This window comes from Barbatula barbatula (assembly GCF_947034865.1).
Source record: "Barbatula barbatula genome assembly, chromosome: 24".
Classification (NCBI taxonomy): Eukaryota; Metazoa; Chordata; class Actinopteri; order Cypriniformes; family Nemacheilidae; genus Barbatula; species Barbatula barbatula.
This window is the reverse complement of record NC_136787.1, coordinates 554,254-581,898: the sequence shown is the minus strand read 5'-3', so window position 1 is coordinate 581,898 and position 27,645 is coordinate 554,254. Positions and strand designations below refer to the sequence as shown.

Here is a 27,645-nt window from a genome sequence, read left to right as displayed (position 1 = left end):
TATATGCTTTAGGCACATGTCCTAATGTCAGAGATGAGTTAATAATGCTAAGTAGAGGATCTTTAATTTCTGGGAGCATCTCTTTCAGTAGATTTGTAGGTAAAGGGTCTAGCATGCATGAAGTTGATTTAGATGATCTAATGATTTTAGAGAGTTCATCGTGATCTATAGTAGAAAATAAATGTAATTTCTCCTAGAGGCGCTGTAGTTAGTCGTTTGTTCAGCGGGATTCACTTCTTGTTGCATAGTTATAATTTTTTCTCGAATATCTTGGATTTTATTTGTGAAATGGTTCATAAAATCATCACTGCTATGCTGGTATACAGAATCAGAAGTCGCTGACGATTTATTTTTGGTTAATTTAGCCACTGTATCAAATAAAAACCTAGGGTTATGCTGGTTTTCTTCTATTAGTGATGAAAGGTAGGCGGATCGAGACGTTTTTAGGGCTTTCCTGTATTTTTTAACACTATCCTTCCAGGCAGTACGAAATACCTCTAATTTAGTTTTCTTAAAGTTGCGCTCCATTTTTTGTGCCGCTTTCTTTAGAGCCTGAGTGAGTTCATTATTCCACGGTGTCGGCCGTGGCATTCAAAAGTTCAATGGTAAAGTCAAGATCTTCAACGTTATTACTCGTGCTAGAGATTTGAGACAATTCAGGCAGATTATCAAGAAACGCACCTTTTGTAGTCGAAGTTATTGTTCTACAATATTTGTAACTAGAAGTGATTTGCCACCATTGGGTATTGAAGCAAGCATGATACCAGATAATGATCTGAAATGTCTTCGCTCTGCTGAAGGATTTTTCCGAAGGTAAATGGAAAACAAGATGTTCATTAAAGCACATACAGTTAAAGCACATGATGTATAATGGTAACCTGTACATAACATCACAAAACTAAAAAGGCAAAAATATTATAATTGCAATGTGACCGCTTTTATTTTCATCACATAAAAAATACTCTGTTGAAGAGGACTCCTGAGGTTATAAACAGTATTTGGTGGATGATGTCATCTTGTTAAGAAGTAGTTCCAAATACAGTATACAAAAGCTTTACAGTGACTGTCAGCTCAGGTCTGTGTAATAAATCAGCTTTGGAGGATGCAGAAATAGACAGAGAAATTACACCAAAATTGTGAGTATGTAAAAGTGAGTCATGCCTGAAAACCTGAAAAGTCATATTTAAAATAATAATAATGTAAAACTTAAAGAAATTCTTTTATAGCCCATTTTATAACCATTAATATTTACAAATCGTAACATCATTTTCAAGCAATTATAGAGACAATGAAATTTAATTTGTGTCTCATCCTTATGTTATTTCAAATAAATATGACAATAAAGTTTCTTTGTTTAAACATGGAGCATATATATAAGATGGTAATGGTATTTTCATTTGTTGTTTAGAAAAGCATTGTCAATGTTCTTCAAATGTTTTGCTCATAGTGCTCATAGTGTTTGTTCTTCATGATGGCATTAATTGTGCAGCATAAATTAGTAGTTAGAGCTACTTTCCTGTATCTCAGTGGTAAGAGCATTCTGCTAACAATGCCAAAGTTGTGGGTTGGATCCCAGGGGATTACACATACTGTACTTGGCAACAGATTTATAGGATAATGCTATACAAGTCGCTTAAAAGCGTCTGCCAAATGCATTAATGTAAATGATGAAAAATATAGTTGCAAGTCTAAGTTATGGGGTCACACTTTTCCTCACTTGTTCTCAGACTTTGCCCATTAATCATTGTATCAAATATAGTAAAAGTATCGCATTTCATTAAGAAGTTATAATTAATCTCAAAAGCATTAAAACAAATCCATATCAAACTTTTCTTTTTTGCATTTTCGGCCACTGTGATATACAGTAAAACAGCTAAGGATAGTTATTAGGATAGAAGTTATTCATGGTGGTTTTCAAAGCATCTCTTACCTGGGCAAACCGTAAGGGGAGACCTCAGATACAGCTTTAAACTTTGGACTGTTGGTGGTACAACAGGGTTTGAGTTAAAGGCTCCAAATTTGATTTGGTATCATTTCATACTGTTCACTATCTGTGTGAACATTTCTATAACTTTTTACCATACGGTTTTATGGGCTGCCATAAAAACATTGGTGAAAGAAGAAATGCAACGGAATGCGTTCCTTTCTTTCTACTTTTGATATTATGGAGACATGTCTACATATTTGCATGAGATTGGTTTTTATAAATAGCATCTTTAAACACGCACACACAAACAGTGAGTTCACTGCTGTTCGCTCCTGGCAGAAGTGATGTTAACTACTATGATGCTGATGGATTGTTTGGAACATCAGGATGAAGTTCTGTTATAGCCCACACCTAAATGTTTCGACAACCACACTTCTGCCAGCTGCGTTGTAGAGGCGTACGTGCTGGCTTTGGAGCCAAGGCACATTTTGTATTGCTTGGGCTCTAAATGTGAGTCACAGTGGACAGGGTGATAAATATGAACAATACCTGCTTCTTGAGAGCGAAACACTTTCAAACCAGAATGAATGACTTTAGTAAACAAATCAACATCCTCCAAACCCCAGCCTTGTATTGACGTGTCAAAGCCTCCAGATTTGAGCAGATCGCTTTTAAATATACAGCTGATACCAAACCCATAATCCCGCCAGAATCCACTCTTCTTCGTAAAAATAAAGTTGCTTTCATCCGTAGGTTCACCAGAATAGATGACTTTGGGATCATACTGACTGAAAACAACAGGGAAGTACACCTGACTTCCTTCAATAGTGTTGTCTCGACATCTCTGTAGGGCATCAGTATTGAAGACCAAATCCACATCACAGAAGAAGAGCAGTGAGTTGTTCCTCAGTTGTGAAGAGCCCATTTCAAGAGCCAAACCTCGAGAGAAGACTCCGGTCATGGGAATGAAGGACATATCTGCTTTAGGATATTTGCTGTGGTATTCCTTAAGCAGTTCCAGGTGTCTCTCTTTATCCTGGTTTGCATCATTATCAAACAGGATTACTATCAGTTTGACATGTTGATTTGGAATAAGGCAGATTCGCTCAAAGTTTTCCATAAAACGCATAAATATTTCATAGCGGCCACTGAGAGGTACAAGAAAGTGGACCTTTCTTTGACTTCGGCTGTGCATCTCTTTTGTGGATTCTGAGATCTGGAAGGAAGAGAAAATCTTGAGAGAACTAGAGAGAAAGGAGAGGGAATGAGATTCACTGTTGATGACGTCTTCCAGCTCGCTAACATTCAGTTCCTCCACCTCTCTGAGGAATGGACGACTGAAGGATTGTTGTAGGTAAGCATGTCTCCGAACCGGCACCGTCACCTTCCTGCCCTTGTGCTTCTTGTAAAGCAACAGAAGGTCCAGGATGTATTCAGCGCCATGAAGCGGATCCACCCGCCTATAGCCATACTGGATCTCTTTAAAGTCGATAACTCGCCCTCGACCTTTGGAGTTTTCATTGATCATTTCCATCACTTGAAGCACAGTGTCTTCCAGCGCAGTGCGGATCAGGATTCCAAGACCCTGGCGGGGCATTTGCTTCTCACCGGTGGAGTACAGGTACCTACCTGTCAAAAATTCCCACTCAATGACATCTCTACGGTCGGTGGGCCGGTAGCGTGTGTATGATGGTGTCCCCCCCAGCAGCTGGTCCTCCCACTGAACTTCAGTGTTGGCGAGGCGGCTCATGGTGACACTCTCGCGGTGCAGCTGAATGGTGCGCTGACGCAGCTCAGAGATCTTGCGGCTGAGCAGGTAGCTATGGAGCCGGTACTGGTAGGCCGGATGCTTGTTGGGGTGAAGTGTGATGGCTTTGTGGATTTTGCTGCTGTGCAGCTCTTGAATAAAGCCTTTCTTGTTGTGTTCATAATTTTCATAAAACAGCTGCTGCATCTGCAGAGAGAAAGAAGAAAAATAGACAGTATTTTCATTTCAGTCCATTAGCACATATGCTTCAACATCCAATACATATGAAATAATGTATTTGTGAGGTCATCAATGCATGGATAGGTTTCTCCACGTCTGAAACAGAAAGCATTGGCCACAGTTTAGAGATGTTTCTTAAATGGAAGAATGCTGTCCGACACACATTTGAGATCTAGCAACACACCCAGGTGTCTAACTGTGGGGGACGACACAATTGAACAATCATCTAAGGACTCTACTCTCAAACCTCTTTTACTGGACATTGTTTATATTTCCCGGCGTTTGGTGTAATAATACATTCAATAGAATAATTTTGCATAAGAAAGTTGTTGGCCAGGAAATGTAAAGCTGAGTATCATTAGCAAAACAATGGAAACTGATGTTATGTTTCCCAATAATGTCTCAAAAAGGAAGCATGTACAGTGAACAAAGAATGGGGCCTAAAACGGATCCCTCTGGCACTCCAGATTTAACCCTAGATGTATGTCATTTTTAAAATTGACCTCTTTTAGTAGATTTTTGTGAATAGTGTCATTTGGCTGATTCGATCAGTTTTGGGAGCTCTTTCTGTGCAGTTTCAGTGGAAAACTGAAGCTGTTCACCTTGGGTTCTGTTACAATGTGTATGAGTAAATTCTTTATTTGCCGGCTGCACAGCTGTAATAATTTCCTGATTCCTCAATTTTATTAAAAAAGAAGTAACTCAGTTTAGGATTTACTCTTTGTCAGCTATTCAACTGCGTTGAATAGACCATTACCTCATTATGAATGGATATTACTATGATTTTTTCTGTGTTTCCTAAGATACAGTATGTGCAGTCCTAACGGTTTCCAGACACTGTTGGTTAATCGAGGTGAAAATGGAGTTTCATCGTATAAAACAAGTCTTAAACCCATGTGCTACATGACACAAACGTTCCTGATTTACATTATTGTGTTTTCGTCACCCTTGCATTGGCTATCATATCTTGTGTTCCATATAGCACTCCACTGCACTTTTACGTATTTGTGGCAGTTTATAAAACGTGTTCGGCCTCTGTAATCATGGAAAATGAGCTGTGTCTTTAAAGGAAAAGTTGCCCTTGTGCTATATTTATTTTAACTTTATTTTTTATTTACTTCATGTCTGCGGTCTGCTTCTCAAAAAAGTATACTTATCTGGTTAATGTCTCATTCAAGTTCAGAGAAAAAAAGTACTTTTACCCAGAGAGAGAGAGATCAGTTGTTGAAGACTTAAGTTAAAGTGAGCTGTATGTTGTATGTAAGCGTCTGATTCAGGACAGAAAAAATATAACCTTTGTTTTAGATGTAATGTAATGTGTTTACATGATTTAAGGTTCAAAAACGCTGTTTTCCACACACGTGCATGTCTGTATCTCCTCTTTGCTCCGCCTCTCTGAAACGTGCAGATTTTTCACAAAGCTCATCGCACTGAAAAGCGAGGTGTGCTGTGATTGGCCAGTTCACTAGTGTGTAGTGATTGGTGGAATACTCCAAGCGTATGAAGGGAATGTAACGGCTCTCACCATATTTGGAACATCAGGTTCATCTTCAATTGTACTGATAGATACACCCACCTTACTTGTGTTTACATTTGGGCGGTCTTAGTCAAATCATACCACGAGCTGATGTAGATTTGTGGGGGTGTGGCTACACGAGGCGTTTCGGTCAGGTCTGGGTGAGCATTCGCTTTTACATAGAACGCATCTTTTCTTCTGACACTTTAATTTTTGCTATTTTAAGTGTTTAATACATGCATGGGCAACTTATAACATTTAGATTTAGGCATTAGGCAGACGCTTTTATCCAAAGCGACTTACATTGCATTATCCTATAGGTATCTGCAATCCCCTTAAATCAAACACACAACCTTACGTTGATAACACAACGCTCTTACCACTGAGATACAGGAAAGCTTATAACACACCAAAGACACAGAAAGGCGGACCAGAGTGGTTGACCAGAAAAGTTTGACCAGAGTGGATGTAAAGCACAGACCATTGTTCATTGTTGTGTAAATATGACTACAAATTTAGGTGTATCAGACTCTGGGCTTTATATGAATAGTGTGCCTGAGCACACGCACAAAACACATTGGACAGACGTCTTGTGTCTATATGCAATTCAGCCTAAGGGTGGCGGTTGATCAGCATGCTCTACAATGAAATCTTAGAATATACACTATCATGTCATAGAATATAAATATTGTATGTATTGGTTGATTATGTGATAAAAAAAAGATTCCGTCAACCGAATGTCAAATATATGCAGTCTTTCATGCCACTGGGTACTGTAAAGCTCAGTGAGACTGTCATCTAGTGGTAGTTGCTTTTCTTAGGCAACGGTTGTGTGTGGATCAGAAGTTATTTGTGTGTGGATTTTCCAACGCAAAATCGCAAACGAGAGTATCATGACTGCGCATACATTTGTTTATAGTTTTGAGATGAAATTCATCCTATAGGATTCTGATTGATGACACATTTGAGAGAATGGACCATGCTATTTGTGGGTGTAAAAGAAAAGCTTTTTTGAAAAACTTGACAACTCCTTAGCAGGTTATACATTCTAATGTATTAATTGAAAATAACACTGATATATTGTAAAATAAGTCCATTCCATTGTTGTTGCCTCAAGATGCACTCAGGTATTTTTTTGAAAGTGACTTATATATCCTAGTTAAACAAATGCCTTGTCCTTTTTGATATTTTACATATCAACTAAGATGATCATTTCCTGTTTACAGTACTTTATATATATACTGTATACTTATATGTCTCAGGCTACATAAGAAGGACACTGTTACACTGCAACACTGAGTGGACATGAGAGGTGAGGGCCACATATCCATGTCATTATATTTATACAGGTTTTATTAGCGAAGTTAAGGCAACAAATGTCTCTCTATTTCCAGAGTCCAGACATACTGGTTTCTACAGAATGATGGGCCACGTTTATTCAGAGTATTCATTTTCTTCAGACTTCACATCTTTCCAAACCCGTTTGGGCACTAAACAATACACAATTAAGATTTTTCGAGTTTGTTTTTATTTAAATTTGAGACTCATTTTTAAGTGTTTTGTTATAAAGGAGGCTCTGAAAATAATTTCGGCAGTCCAACAGAATGAGTATTCATAATAGTTTGTTAGAAGTCCAGTAGGAACTGAACACTTTAGCTTTCCTGTAGCATCCCTGAAGGATTCCTGTATGTTTCCTGTAGGATTCCCACAGGAGAGTTTTTTTAAGGAAATATGCTTCCAAATATGTATGATCCCTTCCGGGAGTTTGCATCACTGTTAAGAAGGTTTCATCCAATCAGAGCGTCGTTTAATAAATGACGTCAGTCAGTCAGAGACGAACAAAATACGAATGCTCCGATGCAGGAGATTGATATCTGCAGATCGTATCGATGTGCAAGAATCTGCATTAGGATTAAGGTGGCACTGCAAATCAGATCTCCTTGGGTATAATAATCGTCCTGTCAAGTCTGGAGCATGTACCCTTCGACACATCTACAAGGTACTTGCAACCCAGTACGACCCCCTAGGTTTCATAATCCCATTCACCACACGGGCCAAGGTTTTAGTCCAGAGATTATGGGACAAGCAACGAGAATGGGATGACCCAAATCTACCTGATGACCTTTTGAGATCCTGGAAGGAATGGGAGAACTCCCTACGTTAGCGAGTATTTCACTTCCCCGCTGTGTCACATCCTTAGAGGTTGACCAGACTCACACCACCAGACAGATTCACATCTTTTGCGACGCATCCGAGCAAGCATATGGATCTGTCGCATACCTATGTACTGAGGAGGACAGTGGTCATGTCCAGTTAGCCTTTATACTAGCAAGATCCAAGGTTGCCCCGAAACGACGTCTGACCATCCCACGATTAGAGCTGTGTGCTGCCCTGAATGGTGCCCAATTAGCCAAACTCTTGCAAACTGAGCTCACTCTAAAGATCAATACAGTGACACTTTGGACAGATTCCACTACTGTTCTAGCCGGGCTCAACTCTGAATCATACAGATTCAAGGTGTTCGTTGGAACCAGGATAGCCGAAATTCAAGAGCTGACTGCAGAATGTTCCTGGCGATATGTGGATTCCAGCAGTAATCCAGCGGACGACCTCACCAGAGGTAAAACTCTTTCTCAGTTATCAGTGCCCAACAGATGGAGTCAGGGACCATCATTCCTGCTTAAGTCTGAGTCAGTATGGCCTGTCACTCCTCCAATACGACCACCGGAAATCAAAACAGAGCAGCGTAAAGGAATTTTCTGTGGCCTTATGACAGAAGTTGTTGTTCCTGACATCCCTGACCCTACCACACACAACACCTGGAATGAGTTAGTAGAGGCCACGGTTCAGGGTCTGAAAGATACAGGACCACCGTCAGCAGTGGACTACCAAACTGCAGAATGGCATATCTTGCAGAAATCTCAAATTGATAGTTTTCCAGATGAATACAAATTGCTAAAAGCCGGCAAATCTGTACCTTCCACTAGTTGACTACTTGCTCTTGCCCCAGAATTTGACGACTCTTGTCAGCTCATAAGAGTTGGTGGCCGTTTACGTCGAGTTGAAGGACTAGAGATGCCAGCTATACACCCTGCAGTCCTAGACCCACATCATTGGGTTACCAAGTTACTGATCCGAGACTTTGATAGTAAACTCTGCCATCCAGGACCTGAAAGAGTCTTCGGAGAGATAAGGAGAAGCTTTTGGATATTGAGAGGACGAGAAGCTATACGCAAACAACAACATTTGTGCAAAGACTGCCAAAAATGGAAGAACAAACCAGTTATTCCCCGAATGGCAGATCTACCTCCAGCTCGACTCAGACTGCTCAAACCCCCATTCTACAGTACAGGCATGGACTGTTTTGGGCCATTCCAAGTTAAGATTGGCCGACGATGTGAGAAAAGGTGGGGAATCATCTTTAAGTGTCTCACGACACGAAGCGTTCATCTAGACCTCCTTACAGCCATCGATACTGATTCCTTTCTTATGGGCTTAAGGAGGTTTATAGCTCGCCGTGGCACACCTCGCGAGTTATATTCAGACAATGGCACTAACTTTCACGGAGGACAGAGAGAGTTGCAAGAAGCCTTTGCATCGCTTACTCCACAGATCCAGCTAAATTTAGCTAAACAAAAGATTTCTTTTCACTTTAACCCACCTGGACCACTTTGGAGGTGTGTGGGAAAGAGAAATTAGGTCGGTCAAGACTGCTCTTCGCATCACAGTCAGCTCCCAAGTCGTAACTGAGGAAGTTCTCCAAACAGTCCTCATTGAGGTTGAGGGAATGCTTAATAGCAAGCCCCTGGGTTACACTTCCAGTAATGTAGCTGATCTTGACCCTGTTACACCAAATTATTTGCTGATGGGGCGGCCAGATAGCTCACTACCACTCGTAGTTTATCCTGCTACAGAGCTCATGGGTCGAAGAAGGTGGAAGCATAGTCAGGTTCTGGCCGACCAGTTCTGGTCAAGTTTCATCCAGCACTACCTGCCTACACTACAGACCCGCAACAAGTGGCACACATATGCCAGTGACATTTCTACCGGAACAGTGGTAATGCTGGTTGATCCACAACTACCACGAGCATTGTGGTTGGTAGGCAAAGTTGCGAAGACCTTCCCAGGTTCTGATGGCCATATCAGATCTTCTGAGATTCAAGTTAAGGATAAGACCTATACCCGGCCTGTTTCTCGCTTGATCCCCCTTCCTGCATTCACAGATCAAAGGGAACTCGTCTTAGCTCCTCAGACTGATTAATTTAGAGAGTGCAAATATGCTTGGCATATTTGGGGGCGGCAATGATAAGAAGGTTTCATCCAATCAGAGCGTCGTTTAATAAATGACGTCAGTCAGTAAGAGACGAACAAAATACGAATGCTCCCATGCAGGAGATTGATATCTCATCTTTCCTTTAGTAGTGGTTTATGTGAGCGAGTTACTGACAAGAATGTAAGTTGTTTATTTCCTTTATCCTGTGATGTTATATATGCGTTTAAAGTAGATCTGTGTACTTTATTGAGTTAGCACGAGCTCGTTTTGCTCACCATCGCGGCAGCTCACGCTAGCGCCCATGCGCCAATGTTTATACGTTTATGTTTAATATAAGTAATACATGAGTACGTTCATAGAGTGAGATATATCTCTGGATGGTGGTTTATATGGTTGTTTGCCTATATTTGTGTAAATATCGCGTTATGTGCCATTTCTTATATTGGATGTTACTGCCTGTAATGACACTATAATGGCGTCTCACATAACAACTAACTCTATGTGCGTCCCTTGAATGCCACCTTGTGGATTATCTAGGAACTGCAATAACTTTAATAACGTTACCAGTTTATTGCCTTGGTGAATGTTATTGATTTAGCTGTATATCTAATATTATTGTTATTCTTTATTATTTTCAGACCACTTACTGTCACCACTTTTTGTTACTATTCAACCTGAATCGAGAGTAAACTACAAACTCTGCTTCAAATCTGAGTCGTATGTGTTCTTACCGACAAACCAGTGCGGATACAAATCCACCTATTCCAGTAAATACAGTCCTTAATTAATCCTCCAAAACAATCACTCCGAGGTTTGGAGATTGTGAAGGAAAATTGTTAAGAGTCTTCATGATTTGAAAAATTACATTTTTGTGAGGTTGACAGCAAGAAATTGTATAGATGCTGTGTTAAAGTTTGAATCAGATTTGTAGCAAAGTTCAATAAAGAAGGAGGAAAAAGAATCCTGGTACGGTTCCCTGACACACTGTCGCTCGGTCATAAACCAGCCGAGGAGCTCTTCCTCGCGGGGCCATGCGACGGTACTGGTCGCTCGGTTGACTGCTCGATCCTCCTCCGCACCCTGGCGGCCGGCGGAGGCCATATTTACCAATTATCTAGTTCAGGCCCACCAGCAGTTATTATATAATTTAAAAACTGCATTTGAATGATGATGTTAATCCGACAAGGCAAGTGTTTTATAAATGGAGGATTTTACACAGCGGAGTTCCTGTCAATGATTTTGTTATATATGTCTTTGCAATATACGTCTCTTTTATGGGGAAAAAAGGGAAACTATTTTTCTTTTCGGAATGTACAAAATTGTGTTATTTATTAGATTTTTGGGGTTTGTTTTTTAGCAAGTTCAATGTACTTTTTAGCATTCAGGGTTTCATTATTGGGTATCAGTACAAATCAGAAAATAAAATGGCAGCTTTTGAACTTTATTATAGGTGAAGCAAAAATGGTTATTTATATAAGTAGGAGAAATATAATTGAGGGATCAGAAGGAGGTGAAGTTATATCTATTTAAAAAAATATGATAAAAGCAAAAGTCTGGGTTGATTTGAAGTTTTAGAAGATGATGAATGACCTAATGTTCTTTTCGACACAGTGGTGTTATAATGATGCAATATGTTCAGTTGTTGATGAATCTTAATTTTTTTTCGATGTTATTGTTGTAATGTAAGCGTTTTTGTGGTTGTGTTGATTTTATGTTAGTTGTAAAATAATTCAATAACAGATAGCAGTAATGTCTCTAAGGAACTCTTCCTTTCACTTTCAGATGAAGACATGGACACTGGATTTGTTTTAAACTTTCAGATTCATGACTTTTCTGTTTGTTTTGGGACATACTGTATAATGGTCTGATGTTCTCATCATCTGTACAGACAGACTCTTTCTCTATCAGACGCTCAGGAATGTTTCCAGACAGTTGGAGATGTTCTGGGAATGTTCCAGGTGCTCATACACACACACACACTGAGCACTGTTAATGTGTTTACAGCTCATGTGACGTGAACAAAACCAACACACACAAACATACGGTAAGTTTTAAGCACAATTATTACAACAGGATTATTTATGTGTAATCTGTTTTTCTTTGTATGTTTTGTAAAGTTTCAAACAGATTTTAACAGGAGGCACCTGAGCTCAATTTTGAGTGTCTTGGCAAAGGCTGTGATCACTTATATACAGTATGTGCTTTTTTCCTTTTTTATTTTTAATAAATTTGCAAAGATTTTCACGTTGTCATTATGGGGTATTGTTTGTAGAATTTAGAGGAAAATAATGAAATTGAATCCATTTTAGAATAAGGCTGTAACATGACAAAATATGGGAAAAAGTAAAGCGATGTTATGACTCTCCGGATGCACTGTAAATGTACGTTTCATTTCCACTTTCAACCACTTTTGATTGCATTTCTTTTGAGAAATGAGTATTGTAGTTTTTAAATATGTGATCAGTTATTGCAAAGACGCTCTCTGTTGATAATTCAAATAGACTTCTGTTTCGCTGCCTATGCTTCTCTTAGCTGCCTTCGAGTGTGATGTCATGGCGTCCGGCTGCTATACCCTGCAAGTGTTGTTTTTTTATTTTTTCCAAAAATTGCTTTTGACGTGATGACGTCACAAATATGCTAATTAGTTCACCAGCGCCACAAGTCTGTTAAAATCCTATGGGAAACACTGCACTTGTTGTGAAACATGTACAGTCTGATGTGGCCGTTTCCACCTGTCTGCTGTATCCCTACAGTGATGTGCTGTTCAGCTATTGGAAGAGCTGTGGCTATTCTGATCTATTCAATACAGAGGGATGCTCCGATATCTACATTTTGCCCGATAACTATAACCAATAAATCTTGACCATTGGAAGCTGATAACTGATTTATTGGCCGATATACAGTAGGCTACATAAATATTTTCTGAGACTGAAAAAATATTTTTTTCCCCTGAAAGTCATGTACTAAGCCGACTTTACACTAATTCAAGATTCTTTAAACGTTTTTTAATAAACAAATGATAGATTCTAGAATAGATTAGAAGGTCTATAAATTATAGACGATCCAATCGTCAATGGATAAAGACTGATGATTCTCTGGGGAGGAGCTTAAGAGAGGCACTTGCCAGCCTGTGCACAGTAGCTGAAGCGACCTTGAAAATGGTTATTTGTAGCGCAGTTTTAAGCTTAGCAAATCAGAGTTATTGTGCCATCTATATTGGGTTGAATTACCGATCGCAAATATGCTGTTTAATTGTGATTTTTCACCATTCAAGGAGATGGAACCGTTGACTTGTCATGCTCACCGACATTTCTGTGCACTCTTACTGTATTTTTACTGAAACAAAAATCCACTGCCGTGTCACCCTCTACCATCCGGTCCCTGACACACATCAACTCTTTTACTGTATGAGTCCAGGTCCACAGAGACTGACAGCACAATTCTGCATTCACACTACAGACACACCACAGAAACACATCTGTCAGTATCCGTCTTGCATAAAACACACTTTGATCGCCAGGAAAAAATTCGCTAAATGAGGAAATACTGCAGATGAAATACTGCACAAAAGAAAATGTTTTGAAGAATGTTGGTAACAATAGAAGCTCACGGGGGGCCAACTTTCTTCAAAATATCTTTGTGTTCTGCGGAAGAAAGAAAGTCACACAGGTTTGAAATGACAAGAGGGTGAGTAAATGATTTGTGACCTACTCCTTTAAATTGATGCAGACAGAGACAGACAAACGTAAGAGAATCGTTTGGCATGTCTTAACGGAAAGCTTCATTTATCTGATGTGTTTCTGCCTGTAGAATGAGGGGAGATGATGAAATGAACATTTTTAGAAGAGTGGGTGGAGAAGGAGTATCATTTCATCGCATAGCAGACATCTGCCCATTTGCCTAAATTGAATAATGTAAGTCCTCTTCCTACATTTGATCCTCAAAATCTTCTGTTTTACTTTCAGTTTGCAGAATAAGTGCATGATACAGAATTGTCGCAAAATAAAATCTGTGAATCAGGGTTAGATCGTTTGGCCTTTCAGTGAGTAATTTACATTTGGTTTGGCAGACGCTTTAAGCGACTTACATTGCATTATTCTATACATTTATACACAGGTATCTGCAATCCCCTGAGATCCAACACACAACCTCTTACCACTGAGATACAGGAAAGCTGTAATGTAATCATTGCTTTAGTGATCAACATAAAGCAACTCTCAGAAACCCAATGATTCAGAGACTGTTATGCTTTTCCTCATGTGCACAGGTTAAAAACACATAAACAGCCAAGGTAAGATGGTCAGAAATTCAGACATTGGCAAGAGATCTCTGTGGTTCAGTCATATAAATGGGTTTGTGAAATCTCAGGAAATGTTTAGCCGTGCAGAAACCGCACAACTGTACAAACACGATCACTGGAGAAATGAGCTGTGAAACCCCAGACAGCATCTGAAGACCAACCTGAAAATACCACAGCGGGATGTGAACAGACATTACCTCGTATGACCAGACGCACTGAGTCCCTCCGAATCGCCTGACGCAGCGTCCGATCTCCACATCTTCATGTGTGGTGTACATCTCTCTGAGACAGACGCCGATGTGTGGCACCATCCTGCGGAGAACTTCACGACTGAAGATCATCCCCGGACCGCCCATGCAGAAGTTCTCTCCGGGCTCCAGGGCCAGTTTACCCAGTTCCTCTGTAGTACCCAGACCCGTCTGACCCAGATAGAGCGCTTTACTGCTGTTCAGAGAGCGCAGGAATGACTCCAGCTTCTCACCTACACAGAAACACAAACGAAGTTAAGAGAAGAACACACCTGGACAATGTCAAATAAAATACCCAATGCATCGCACATATGTTTTCATGCGGGTCATTTGTAAGGTGAGTGGGTCAAACTTTACCCCCAAAACTACAAAAAACTCAATATTTTATTACATTTCTCAATAAATCTCTCTATTCTATTAACTGTAAAACAACGACTTTAAATGAAGGTATATGAATAAATGAGACAAATGCTACCGCACAATACATTCTTATAAATGTATACAATGAGAATGAGATTAAGGCAATGTATGCTTTATAAATATCTATTATCGTTTATTGATTTCATTACATTTGTATTATATTCACCAAAATAACCTATTAAAGCATCTTCTGAATACAACTTTCTATCGCATTCAAATGTTGTTTTAGTGAAAACGTCATGAAAAGGACATTCCCAGAACCCCTGCTCTCCTGATAGTCACCCCGGATGTAGACGTCATCATCGGCTCTCATGAACCACTCGTACTGATGCAGGTAATGGTCGTGCATGTACTTCAGCATCATGAACGACTTCTTCTGTGGCGGATACGAATCGTCCACGCCTGACAGTGAGATGACGGGCACCGGAGAGGGCAGCACCGCCTCCTCGGAGCCCTCGCCGGAGAAGAACTCCACCCTGCCCGGTGTGCTGGAGCTCCAGGTCCGGTGGGCTGCCACGGCTCTGGTGGTCAGATACTTCTGAGCCGTCATGACCCCCACATACAGAAAGCTTTGAGCCGGAGATGCGCGTGCGTCACCATCGCCGGGCTCCTGCTGTCTGACGTCACTGAATGAAACTTTACTCCTGACGTCACTGTAATTCGGACACGCCGAGGAGGACCTTCTGTTCCTCGCGCTCAGCTCCACGAGCCTGGGCACGAGCAGCCACGACGTGGCCGTGAAGCCCAAGAGCACCCCCACGATCACGCGCAGCCACGGTCTTCTGGACCTGAGTGCCATCGTCGGTCTCACATCTGCGGAGAGCGCGCGACCGGGAGGTGCCGTTGTCCCGTTAAGCGCGAGCTCAGCGTCTCTCGCCGGTATTGAGGGAGTATGAAGCGAACCTGTTTTCAGTAGGTCCGCGGAAGGTCAAGCGTCTGTGAAGTTGACGCATCGTTTCCACGGGTTTCTCACGACAGCCCGCTCAACACACTCGCCATTTCCCTCACAGTCTGACGCGACGCGACGCGACGCGACGAAACTTTTCTTTTTCTCGGCTCCTCTCTGGCGCTTTCTCGTGCCTATATAAGCGGGACGGGCGGGGCGGGGCGGAGCCGAGCGGTCTTCAGTCGGCGTGATTGACGTGAGTGTTTAGCGCACACGTGTTTATTATGTGTCTGAGTCAAGACCACCGTCCTTAAACCAAGACCAGACCAGACCAGACCAGACCAGACCAGCGACCCTCATCTGCACGATCCACATACACAACTGGAACAAACACCAAAGAGCTGATGTGTGTTGGATCTGAGTGACCAACATTGATTCTTGAAAGAGATTCCACATGATCTGAGTACAGCAGGTTCAATCACGTTAAAAACACACAAGATGACTTTTTAAAGTTTCATGATAATCATCAATAAGAGCACAAGAGGATTCATTCACACACACACACACACAGAAGCGTGTCGCATCTGAATCTGACCCGTACACTGCATGTTCAGGAGGACAGCATTTAATAAATACTTCAATGTTTTTAATGGTTACATGTCATGTTTTTGTATTCATTATTAATGAGATATAAAAGAATCATTCAAATGTGACGAATGAAACCTTAATTATGCCAGAATATTGTAACATGTAGAGATGATGTTCTCCAAGTCATAACTGTACGGAAAAGTTTGTGTTTGCATGAGGACAACATAATGCATTACATTATAATAATGGACATGGTTTACAAACTGAACATTTCATAGATTTCATTATATCTGGAAATACAAAATCATCTTTCTATTTCTTAATATTAATAATATTTATTTCTGTAGCCTTAACTTGTAAATGTCATTTACAGAATTCTGTCTGTTATTTTTGAAGCTGATTTTGAAAATACATTAAAAAACGTAAAATTACGGAAAAAACACAGATTTATACGATACATGTGAAAATAATTTTACAGGAAAAAAAATGTTTCTGCATCGCTCCCCAGAAAACGTTTTTTACAGTTTATTTTGAAATAGAGTCAAATTGCAGAAAAAGAGCTAATTTACAAGAAAAACAGGAAACAATTAATCATACATTCTTATATTCTGATTTCTCTCCAGCTAACAGAAAATTCATTTTTTACACAGAATACCCTTATTAATATGTTACAAAAACAGCAAATCAAATTGACATTTTATAGTGTTTATCAAATATAAAAATGCTTTTAGACAATGTAAATAATGATCATTAAGGTTGTGTTATCACAATTGGCACAGTAATAATGATCACAATAACACAAACCAACAAAACGATGAATGATAATATTTTACAAATCTTCTTTCTTCTCAGTTCAGCTTGTGTCTTCTTGAGCAGGGAATCGTAGCCGGGGGTGTAGAGATCTTCCAGCCAGAAGTTTAGATCTCTTGGATCTTCCTGAAAGATCAGATTGACCTTCAGTTTCATTCCAATAGAAATGTGTTTTGTCTTTGAAATGTTTTAGCTACAACAGAAAAAACGTTCTGCTTTTCCTTCTGTGATGAATTTATATTCATACTTTACTTATGTGCTATCTTTTCAAAGCTATAGAAATGCCAGATTGAAATATTGACATGAACCAATGATGTCATGGCCAATAACATCTTTCTATTATATATTTATTATGGTGTCAGTCAGATATGGTTTCACATACGTTCAGTGACCTTATATATTTCATGTGTATGATTTGTACTGTCTAAAGAGGTAAAAGGTGAATATTGAAGATTGTGATTGGTTTGATTTGTCATTTCATCCTTGTGAGTAAATTTGTGTGTAAATCTCATTTGTTTAATGTGAAATATTGAAGATGTTAAATCTGTTCTGTATGGTGTTATCACTGCAGCTGAAATACAGATTATTTCAATAGAGATTTCTGATTCAAGTTGATCACAATATGTGAAAAAAATGGTCAAATGTTAAATAGAGAAACAAATTGTTCATATTATTATACTTTCAAGTTATGGTTGATTTTGATCTTGTCATTATTTTATAGTTTTATCTCAACTCTTGGGCTGGGATATGTCAGTGTGGATCCTGTGAAGCCACGTGAAGTTTAAAAAGGGATGAACGCCGTGAACAGAACTCAAGCAGACTTTTCATGTACTTTAGTGTTAAAAAGTAAAATAAGACAAATATCATGTCATGTCATGTCAAACCTTCTGGAGTCTTCAGAAGACAAAAGAAGATCGCTCGTGATGATATTTCTCAAAATATGTTCTGTTGTGTTCCCTGATGAAAGACTCACATACAGATGTCCGACCACATGAGAGAGAATGAATGATGAGAGAATAAGCTTAAGCCAAATTCTGTGTGATAGCCTGTGGCCGTGGCGTGTGGACGGTGATGCTCGGGTGAACCGAATCTTAGATCCCAATCCTCCTTCCCATCTCTTCAGACTCACCTGTCCGATCGGAGGATGGAAAAGCAACCCTCACCCCCCCAAACAATGGTGTGTATTCATATTCAATACCTTCATGTAGTCTCCCAGCGGTCCGTGTGCAGTGTGCCCGTCGTATTCCTGAATGGTCCAGGATGGTTTGGATTTGATGTTCTCCTCTGTGCTGTTGATGATGCTGATGTGGGCATATAGAGGATTCTGTTTGATGTTGGGTTTCAGAGTTTGTGGAGTGATGTGTTTTTCCAGATCTCTGTCTCTGAACACACCACCGCCATCTGCTGACGGCTTATCGTCGCGCCCCCCTTCTCGTCCCTACACAACACAGACAGACTTCAGAAGCATTATTTATTTATTATAGTTTTCAAGTTCTATGTGTATGATGTATGGAAGAATCCATAAACCTCCCAGCCAATCAGAATCAAGTACTCAGACAGACCATGATAGAAAACCATTGACGTCCTTTAACGCTCAGGTGGTCGATAGGCGTATTAGAAATGGAGAAGCCATTTGTAACAAACAAACAAAGAACAACCTTACTGCGTCTACAGGAATAAAGAGGATAAACACGTTCAAATCTTCTCTGAAGGGGATGAATTCAGGTCAAACGCCCAAGAGCTCCTGTACATGTCAGACTCTGGACAGGACTACAGTTCAGGACGGTAGAATTAGAAAAAGGCTTAACAAGTGGGACTCTTATATTCATGGTTACAGTACACAGTTGGGTTATACATATGTTTCTTTCCATTCAGTCTCATGTTCATCCTATAATTTATATTTATTATTATGTACTGTATATACTGTGTGTTTAAAACAATAGAGCTCATCTAACCAGAACAAATTCCTTGTGTGCGTGAGCACCCTTAGTGAATTAAGCTCATGTTTCTGACTTGTTTGAACAGGTTTTCCGGGAGTTTCTTTAAAAACAACATTGCTCACAGCTTATGCTTTACATCTGAACAAACCACAAGACTTCTGGGACAATCTGTCTTTTGGACAGACAAGACCAGTGAAGATGTTTTTGGCCATAATGTACAGAAGATGTTGCAGAAATATTGATAAATTCATATTTCACAGAAAACCAAGTTATTTGTTATTAATGTCTTTGTTCTGCTGAACACACGAGACGATATTATTAAATAATGTCAGATCGTATTACTGCCATAGAGGAGAAAATAAATACAGAGTCTATAAAACATACTGTGCAGTTTGCGTTTAACTCTATACACACACTAGAAAGTGCTGTGGTCATTTAAGGGCAACACATTCCTGTTGATTCTGTAAATGAGCCATAATGATAACACACATCTGGATGAGTCAAAGCGCGGGTCACCCCTCCAGCTGAATGAGAAGTTTGGATGGTTTTTCAACCGAGTCCGACTGTCTGTTATTACTCTGAGGCTGCGCACGTACGACATTAACGTCTCACGAGAGTCTTTCAAAAGCAACTTCTTTATTCAGACTTCCGTAAAGAAACTGCTTTTGTGCTCAAAGTGCTTTAAGGTAAAGGATCTAGTCAAATATACTATCAGACATCATTCACTGAAAGTCAGAGGACCGCGGATAAGTGAAAACAGCTAGAATTGATCTGCAAGCTAAAGAGTGACTTGTGTTGTCTAGTGAAGCCGAATCGCAGTTATATCCGCGGGAGATCAAATAATAAATCAATAATGAGGATATATTGACGTGAAGGCCTACATTTGAAGTCAAAGACAATCTGTTGAAATGATTATTTTATGCCTCCTACTTACAGAATCAGAAATGGACTTGAAAGCTGTATAACTAACACATTTACAGAATGACAACATATTCTTGTGTTCTCAACAGTTTACATTCAAGAAATGTATTCATTTTTCAGACTACACCTGTATCTGACAGGGAAATGATGACAAACAGTGCCATGTTCCGTCATGATAAGAGACATGATTTACCTGTGAATACATACGGTTGTGCCATTGTCTCTGTCGAGAGAGCGCAGAACCGATCTGAAACATCCCATGTGTAACCGGCAGAATTCCCACATCCAGCTGCAGGAATTTCTCTGGATGATTGTTGTTGGGCAGGACTGTGATGTCCATGTTGTAAGTGTTGTGAGGCTGGCGTGAGTGTGATCTCAGCGTGAGAGTTGATTTATTCATGAAGACACAGCTCGCTGTAACTCTATCTGAACCTGCTCATGACACACGCTGACTCAGCACAGGCTTTAATAATGTGACACATTCCCACACATCTCACATCGAATGATGAAATAAACCCACAGACGTGAACAAAATGAACAATCTGATCCCTGCGTTCAGCAAACCAGCGGTGCCTTGTAATGTCTTCTCATAAGCGCATTAAATCTCTTTCCCGTTCATTGTCCTTCTCAACTCCTTCCTGGTGGAACCTTCTTCCTAACTCGGTCCGGTCAACCACATCTCTCACAACCTTCAAAAAACTACTTAAAACACACCTCTTCTGTGAATACTGGACAGACAAATGAAAAACAAATGATAACCCTCTCTCTTCTCTCTTCTCTCTTCTCTCTTCTCTCTTCTCTCTTCTCTCAACAGGTAGTGTTCTAGCTTTTGTTGAAACCAGTATCTTTGTATTAGCACCTAATGTATTATTGCTCTATTATGACATATCACTTATTGCTCCCTGAACTCTGTGTAAATCACTTTGGATAAAAGCGTCTGCTAAATGACTAAATGTAAATGTTAATCTGCCACAACAGGACTGAGGTCTGTGTCCGTATGAAATGAAAAAGAGCAGCAATAACACAAGATAAGTTTGGCGCACACAGGGATAAAAATGACCCATGTCCACAGTTTAATATACCGCTGGATTAATATACCATAGTTTTTAAATCCTGGACATCTTGATCAGATACATGGCATCAGGTTCTATACGGAATACCATCAGATAAAACACCTAAACCTGACTTGCTCTGCTAGAAATATTAAAAAGGGTCGTGGTTAGATCTTCCATCAGCACACTGGTTCAAAACAAACATCAAGATCCTGCCATAAACATCTCAGTTCCCTGATCTGAACACTATAGAACATGAGCGGGATGAACTGAAGATGAGAGAGAACCAACATGTGAAGGATCTGAAGAGATTCTGTATGAAGGAGTGATGCCGTATATTCTCAAACCTCATCAGAGACACAATGCAGCCTTCTTTACTCACATTTACCAAAGGTGCCAATAATAGTGGAGGGCAGTGTACTGTACATGGTCATATCACATTTATTTAAAGTAAATGTGTTCAAAAGTCAGAAAATCTGTCTGTAACTTTAAGGAATGTCACTACCACACATCTTCTTTTCTGCAATTAAGCAAACTTTTTTCTGCATTATTCCATAAAATGTAGTTTTTATTATGTGTACTGTACTCATCTGTTCAGAACTGTGCTTGCTAACCGTCACTAACAAATCACAACAGTCACGACCCAAACAAATCACTGGGTATCATTGTTTCGGTTGTGAGAAAAAGGAACACTTAACACTTTATTTGGGGAAATAAACAAAACTCCTTACAGTTCTGCAAATCATTCGTCTTACAGTAGTGATGCTGTAAATAATCTATTAATCTATTTTTACTGTCATGTGATGTGTGTCTGCTATACTGTATGTGCAACATAGTTAGTTATTTGTATTAACATGTTGAAAGTCTGATTCAGTTGTGCAAATGAAATATTGTGGTCCCTACTTAAACATTATCATCACTACTGAAAATGCGCCACGACCCCAAACATGGGATGTTTTTTGTCAAAAATGAAGTATATTAAATCATTCAATGCATTTACAGTGTAAACTAATGAATCCTTAACTTTGAAATCAGTATTATCAATTCCCTTTTACAGAGAGAGATTGGATTAAAAATACAACAAATCTGATACATTACACTTGAGATATTGTGACAATTGTAACTTGTAATTTACACGTGAAAACATTTTATTTAGCAAAACATATATTTACAAAGTAGATTTCAACAAAATCTTGATGTGTTAATATAATCCTTTTTATTCAATTATATATTATTGTGTTTTTGTAGTTACAAAATTTGGCAAGAGGAAGAATATTTCAAGACTTTATGAAATTACAATATGAAAATTTTAACTGCACAAATACTAGAAATGTGCTCCTTTGAAATTATACAACTTGCTTACATAAAATAATCTTGGGGAAAAAAGAATTCAAGATGTGGCCCATATACCTCTACAAGATGAAAATAATTCAAAGGCCAAAAAACTCTATAATCTCTATAATTTTACTCTCCCTCAAGGCTTTCTAGGTGTGTCTGACCTTCTACTTTCAGATGAATACAGATGGAGTTTATATACTGTTTATCCTGCTATCATGTTGCATAAACCTCACGGATGGGAGTGTGGCTTTCAAGTGAAACCATCAGGATGAATGAATTCATAATTACACCTCTTTACTATATGAACTATTTTCTGTAATGTTATATAAATAAAAGCAAATTGAAGTGTTTCCCCACATGAACATGAGATTCAGGTCTTGCCACCAAAAATAAAGACTAGAGTTAGATTATCAGTATCTGAACGCTCCGACAAAACATGAATTTGACAAACAGTCAACGGGTGCAAGAAAGCAGTTTAGTTACAAATATTATTCAAAGCAACATCTTCTTTTTACCATGTTGGATGACAATATACATGAAACACTTCATACTTTCAATATTAAGGGCATATAAACATTTATTTCAGATGTCACAGCAGATACAAAACTGTGATAGAAATCATGTTTACACAAAGTAATGTTGCCATGTCATGAACATGTATTCGCATCTCATTACGATCCATTCATCACCAAATACACACACATCCTCATCATCATCACACTACAGGCCCAAATCAACACAAACACAGAAAAGTCTTAAAAGCATCTTTAAACATACGGTGAGGGAAAGAAACTAAATCAAGATTTGCAAAAAAAACCTCTCATAATATCTCTGAGTAAGCTTGCTTGATTAGATTTCATTATGTGTACGTGTAGTGTAGTGAAGGTGTAGCGTGTGATGTCTGTACAATAAAAGAACAAAGAAACGACCCGTCCATCCACTGAGACTCCAGCTGCAGAGAAACATCAGTAATGTACAGTAGCGTCTCACACACACATGTTTCAGTCATCAGTGATGCGTGAGATCAGACTTTGGACAGCAGGCCTGACTCTGGAGCGCTGACTTTAATGATGTTCTGGATCTCTTTAAACTTGGGATGTTCTTTATCATTCACCAGCTGCAGGAGGACAGATTCACTGGTGGTGATGATGATTCCAGTGCGAGCCAGACGCTTCACACAAAAACAACAACAACAACAACAACGGAGTGATTATCATTTATACATGATGATTATTAGCAAGGATGCAGATGGTATTGAAATGAATCCCAACAGTGAGGGGGCCGTGTGTTTGTGTGGACTGTGTCCTCCCTGACTGTGTGTGTGTTCATTTATATACAAACCTAAAAATCTACAGATTTTATACACAGGTATCTGCAATCCCCTGGGATCCAACACACAACCTTGCATTGTTAACACAACGCTCTTACCGCTGAGCTACAGGACACTTAAGGCTGAAGTACGGTTCCCTTTTTACACGTAATGGAGGGACAGTGTACAGTGCGTGTGACTCAAATTCTGTTATCAGAATAGTGTGCTGTACTGTACATGCGTACTGCTGGAATTTTGTCACCCCACGTATGCGCAGGTTGTGCATATGCAACACATTTCCTGCAGTAATTAGTTTAACCACCAGGTGTGGCAAGAGCGTCCTGGGAGCATCGATTCAAGGTAGTAGAAGAAAACCTAACCCTGTTGGCCCAGAGAGGTTTTGCGATATGTCAAATGAGTAGAAGGAAGTACTGTATACTTTGCATTGCTGTGCGTTCGGCTGTACGCTCGCCCACACGTAAAAAAATCAAGCATAACACATTTGAGAAGAATAATAAACTCAACAAATGTATTTAATGTCAAATATCACAGTTGAAATAAAGAAACCGTCTTGATTTGAGTGTAGTCACCTTGAATTAGCAGAAATGTTTCTTGTGTTTTCCTCAAGCAGCTTCTCGAGGTCTCACCCTGACATGCTTTTTAAACAATATTAAAGGACTTCCCATCTATTCTGTGCTCTCATTGGCTGCTCTTTCTTCATTATTCAGTAAAAAGATTCAATAAAATATTAGTTTTGTCATGAAAAACATGTTGTATGTGCACCGTGTGTTCTACACTCATGGCTTAGAGATTCTCAGTGAATATATGGATTTATTAACATGATGAGACGTGTTCACAACATAAGACTCTTCATACCTCGAGCGCAAACATTCTGTCCATCATACTTCTAGAGGACGTGGCATCAGCAACAATGTGCACATCAAATCCTCTTCCTATGAGATCCAGAGCCGTCTGCTGAATGCACACGTGCGTCTACGGCAGAGAAAGAAGATCCCATCAGTTCTCTAGAACTCATCTTGTGTTTGTGTTTGACGGCAGAGACCGACCTCGACACCGAAGAGCACAACACTGCGAACCGCCGGAAGTTCAGCGAGGGCGGCCTCCACCTCAGGAAGAACCATGGAGAACTTTGTTTTGGGGAAAACCAGTTTAGTCCCGGTCAGATCCAGTTCCTGTACTGTGCTGCCCAGACCTTTAGGATACTGCTCTGACACGAGCACAGGAATACCCAGAATACGAGCACCCTGCAGCTGTGCGCACACACACACACACACACACTTCATTCTGTCAGACATATCTGATCAAACACAACTCTGTGTTTATTATGACTGTCCTGTAAAACATGATGCGTGTGTGTCACCAGTCTCTGTCCCACACTGATGATGTCACCAAAGTATTTGATGGCAGGTCTGAATCTCTCTTGCATGTCACAGCAGAAGAACACTGTGGTGGATGCTGACAGGTTTCCCAGCGGAGTCATCTGCAGTAAACACACACACACACACACACACATCAAAAATGATCTTTGTCTGTAATAGGATGATGATGATCTGCTCGTCTCTTCTCATCTCTAATGTAAACCAGTGCTTCTCAAACTGGGAGCTGGAAGATGGTTCCAGGGGGGCCACAGATTTTGTGGCATTTTAAGAAATATTGAAAATGATCAAAGGTTTTATGCAATCAAATATCAGAAAAATAAGACCACCAACCAAAAGAATTGATGTTTCAACATTGTATAACTGAATACGTTTTTGGTTTAATAACAATTCTAAGATTAAAGGTTTGTATTGGGGGGGATGCAGAGTGATGCATTCTGCACAAAGAACTCTTGAAGTCGATGGAATTGACACTTCCACTCCATTTACGTTCATTGAAAACAAGCTCTGGAGTACAATCTCATTTCTTTCTATTGTATAGTTGTATAGTGCTTATGTTCCTCATAATAAAACAATATTAATAATTAAGTTTAACATTTATCAACCTTTCAGCCAATCAGATCACCTTATAACCTAATGCAGGCATTAACCAATTGCGCTCATGCAAGACCAGAGAACAGGCTTGTTTGAGATGAGCTAAATCTGCGCAGAACCGATCACCGGTGATCACCGCGAGATGCATGCCGGTTAGAATAGTGTCCGAGTTACGTCCGCCTTGCTCTGATGTCATGCTGACGTATGCCAAAAAACTCTCGCGACGGCGAGGCGGCTGTGTCGGATTGAGCAGTCGAGCGCAGTTGCTCTCCTCCGACTGCGCTGTTCAAAAGCATGATGGGAAACGACTGACTGACGACACAGCTTCAAGCTCATTGGCTGAGAATGTCAACTGATACATTTTCTCTTCATTCTAAGAATTAGATTACGCATCTGTTAATTTATATTTACATGCAAACTAAACAAAAACAAAACACGCCTGAAGTTAAGAATTAGGACTTGCGTTTATTTTATATTTCTCTTCATTAGAATTCTTCCTTGTTGTAATTTTCACTTTATTCTATTGTATGTTTGTGTGAATTAATAAATCAATCGATTAAAAATATACATGCACGCATACATATCTAAATGGACTGTTTATACATTATGCCTCATCTTTGTGTGGTTTCATCTGAGAAGTGTCTGGGTCTTAAAACAAGGAAAGAAATTCTGAAGAATATTTGCTACAATACAGCTTTGACTCGCATGGTATGGAAAAATACTATGGACGTGAGATGGTGGCAGAAACCTGCGTGTTATTAAATATGATAAACATTTGTTATGAACTCTGTCTCTCAAAAGCAACTTGCTTTTTACTTCATTTACCATTTGTTTATACAATCCTTGAAAATGTCTTACATGTGTAAGCTGTTTATTTGTACATTATCTGAGACATTCAGTGATTATTATTGTAACCATCCTAATGTAAAAACAGTGGTATTTCGATTACATCCACTTCGTCTGCGATAAAAAACGCGACCGCGATCTCCTCCATTGTTCACGTTTACAAGCGACAAAACAGCGAGATTCACGAAGTGTCCGACTTCAAAGGTCTTTTTTGACTCCTCCCCCCATATGCTGCAGCCGCATCTCAAACAAGCCTAATGATTTAACTGGCTGTTGTCACTATGACGACCGCTTCAGACACGCCCTCCGACGAGCGTGAACGCTGACGTGTGTTCGGAGCGTAAGACTCGAGGAATCGACTCTTTTGGACTCGACTCCACATCCCTTCTTTTGATTCACTGATAATAAACATCACGTTCACATGTTTCTAAATATCTCCGAACAAAGACATTTCTACAGGCGAGTACATTTCATTTTTAGGTGTAAATAGATAAAGTCACGGAACTTGTTTGATGAGTAAATAAATAGAATGTTTACAGATGAACTCCTAAGATCAGATCAGTCGTGTTCTTGTTCAGTCTAATAGACAAACATCGCGATGATTCGAGGTCTTACATCCGTCTGCAGAGGCGTTAATCTCAGCCGACATCTCTCTGAGATCGCGAATCCCTTCGGTAGATCCACGTACTGACCCCAGTCCTCCGAGAACACCTGAATGACGAACTTCCGCTGGATATCGATCTGACGCCCATAGAGAGCTCGAAACTTCTGGATCAAGACCTCGTGTCCCGACGCCACGGGGACGGATGACGGTCGAGAGAGATCCGAGAACGAGAACAACACGGAGACGTGATCCCCACAGCTGCTGGTGTGCCAGTCCGCCATCATGAACCTCAGACGAGTCATTCACTCGAGTCGACTCGCTCCTCTTACACGTGCTGAATCGGTCTCATCGTCACTTACAATATGCTCAAACAATAATAATGTTTATTCAGGCTCAAACTATCAAGTTATTTATATACTAAAGGTTTTTCGGTCTCAAACTAATGAAAAGTTTGTATTTTTTATTTTAATTTAGAGTCAAACTTTCCACTCACACGAGTCAATGTTCGTTTGCTTCAGATGTCACAATAATAATAATAATAACAATAATAATGGCGGTTTCTTCTTGCACTTGTTGTGTTGCTCGTGTTGTTATAACTGCTTCCATCGTTCACCTCATCTTTAAGTCACTTTGGATAAAAGCGTCTGCTAAATGACTTAATGCTGATTGAGACAATAAAACATGACAAG

General features: G+C 39.7%; 3 protein-coding genes across 3 annotated transcripts; all 3 read right to left on the bottom strand.

Annotated features, from left to right (window-relative positions):
• Positions 1–917: 917 nt before the first annotated feature.
• chsy3 (chondroitin sulfate synthase 3) lies at positions 918–16,263 on the bottom strand. Its single transcript, XM_079449349.1, has 3 exons — positions 14,954–16,263; positions 14,201–14,484; positions 918–3,881 (listed from the first exon to the last, which is right to left on the bottom strand). The coding sequence occupies exons 1-3, from the start codon at positions 15,468–15,470 to the stop codon at positions 2,310–2,312; spliced, it is 2,373 nt and encodes a 790-aa protein (XP_079305475.1). The 5' UTR covers positions 15,471–16,263; the 3' UTR covers positions 918–2,309.
• On the bottom strand, positions 16,169–20,456 carry minar2 (membrane integral NOTCH2 associated receptor 2). Its single transcript, XM_079449350.1, has 3 exons — positions 20,010–20,456; positions 18,154–18,393; positions 16,169–17,081 (listed from the first exon to the last, which is right to left on the bottom strand). Exons 1-3 carry the CDS (start codon positions 20,214–20,216, stop codon positions 16,896–16,898), a joined length of 633 nt encoding a protein of 210 aa, XP_079305476.1. The 5' UTR covers positions 20,217–20,456; the 3' UTR covers positions 16,169–16,895.
• A 1,522-nt stretch (positions 20,457–21,978) lies between these two features.
• On the bottom strand, positions 21,979–27,641 carry isoc1 (isochorismatase domain containing 1). Its single transcript, XM_079449286.1, has 5 exons — positions 26,968–27,641; positions 24,897–25,016; positions 24,583–24,786; positions 24,392–24,508; positions 21,979–23,377 (listed from the first exon to the last, which is right to left on the bottom strand). The coding sequence occupies exons 1-5, from the start codon at positions 27,256–27,258 to the stop codon at positions 23,231–23,233; spliced, it is 879 nt and encodes a 292-aa protein (XP_079305412.1). The 5' UTR covers positions 27,259–27,641; the 3' UTR covers positions 21,979–23,230.
• Between the last annotated feature and the right edge of the window lie 4 nt (positions 27,642–27,645).

Coding starts and splice junctions, on each gene's coding strand:
- isoc1 (XM_079449286.1), bottom strand. CDS start 27,258: ATGACTCGTCTGAGGTTCATGATGGCGGACTGGCACACCAGCAGCTGT. Junction 24,787..24,896: donor TCAGTGTGGGACAGAGACTG/GTGACACACACG, acceptor GTGTGCGCACAG/CTGCAGGGTGCTCGTATTCT. Junction 23,378..24,391: donor ACAGAATGTTTGCGCTCGAG/GTATGAAGAGTC, acceptor TTTTGTGTGAAG/CGTCTGGCTCGCACTGGAAT.
- chsy3 (XM_079449349.1), bottom strand. CDS start 15,470: ATGGCACTCAGGTCCAGAAGACCGTGGCTGCGCGTGATCGTGGGGGTG. Junction 14,485..14,953: donor TGATGACGTCTACATCCGGG/GTGACTATCAGG, acceptor GTTTCTGTGTAG/GTGAGAAGCTGGAGTCATTC. Junction 3,882..14,200: donor AGTGCGTCTGGTCATACGAG/GTAATGTCTGTT, acceptor TTCTCTCTGCAG/ATGCAGCAGCTGTTTTATGA.
- minar2 (XM_079449350.1), bottom strand. CDS start 20,216: ATGAATAAATCAACTCTCACGCTGAGATCACACTCACGCCAGCCTCAC. Junction 18,394..20,009: donor ACAACCGTATGTATTCACAG/GTAAATCATGTC, acceptor TGTGTTGTGTAG/GGACGAGAAGGGGGGCGCGA. Junction 17,082..18,153: donor CGCTGGGAGACTACATGAAG/GTATTGAATATG, acceptor CTGATCTTTCAG/GAAGATCCAAGAGATCTAAA.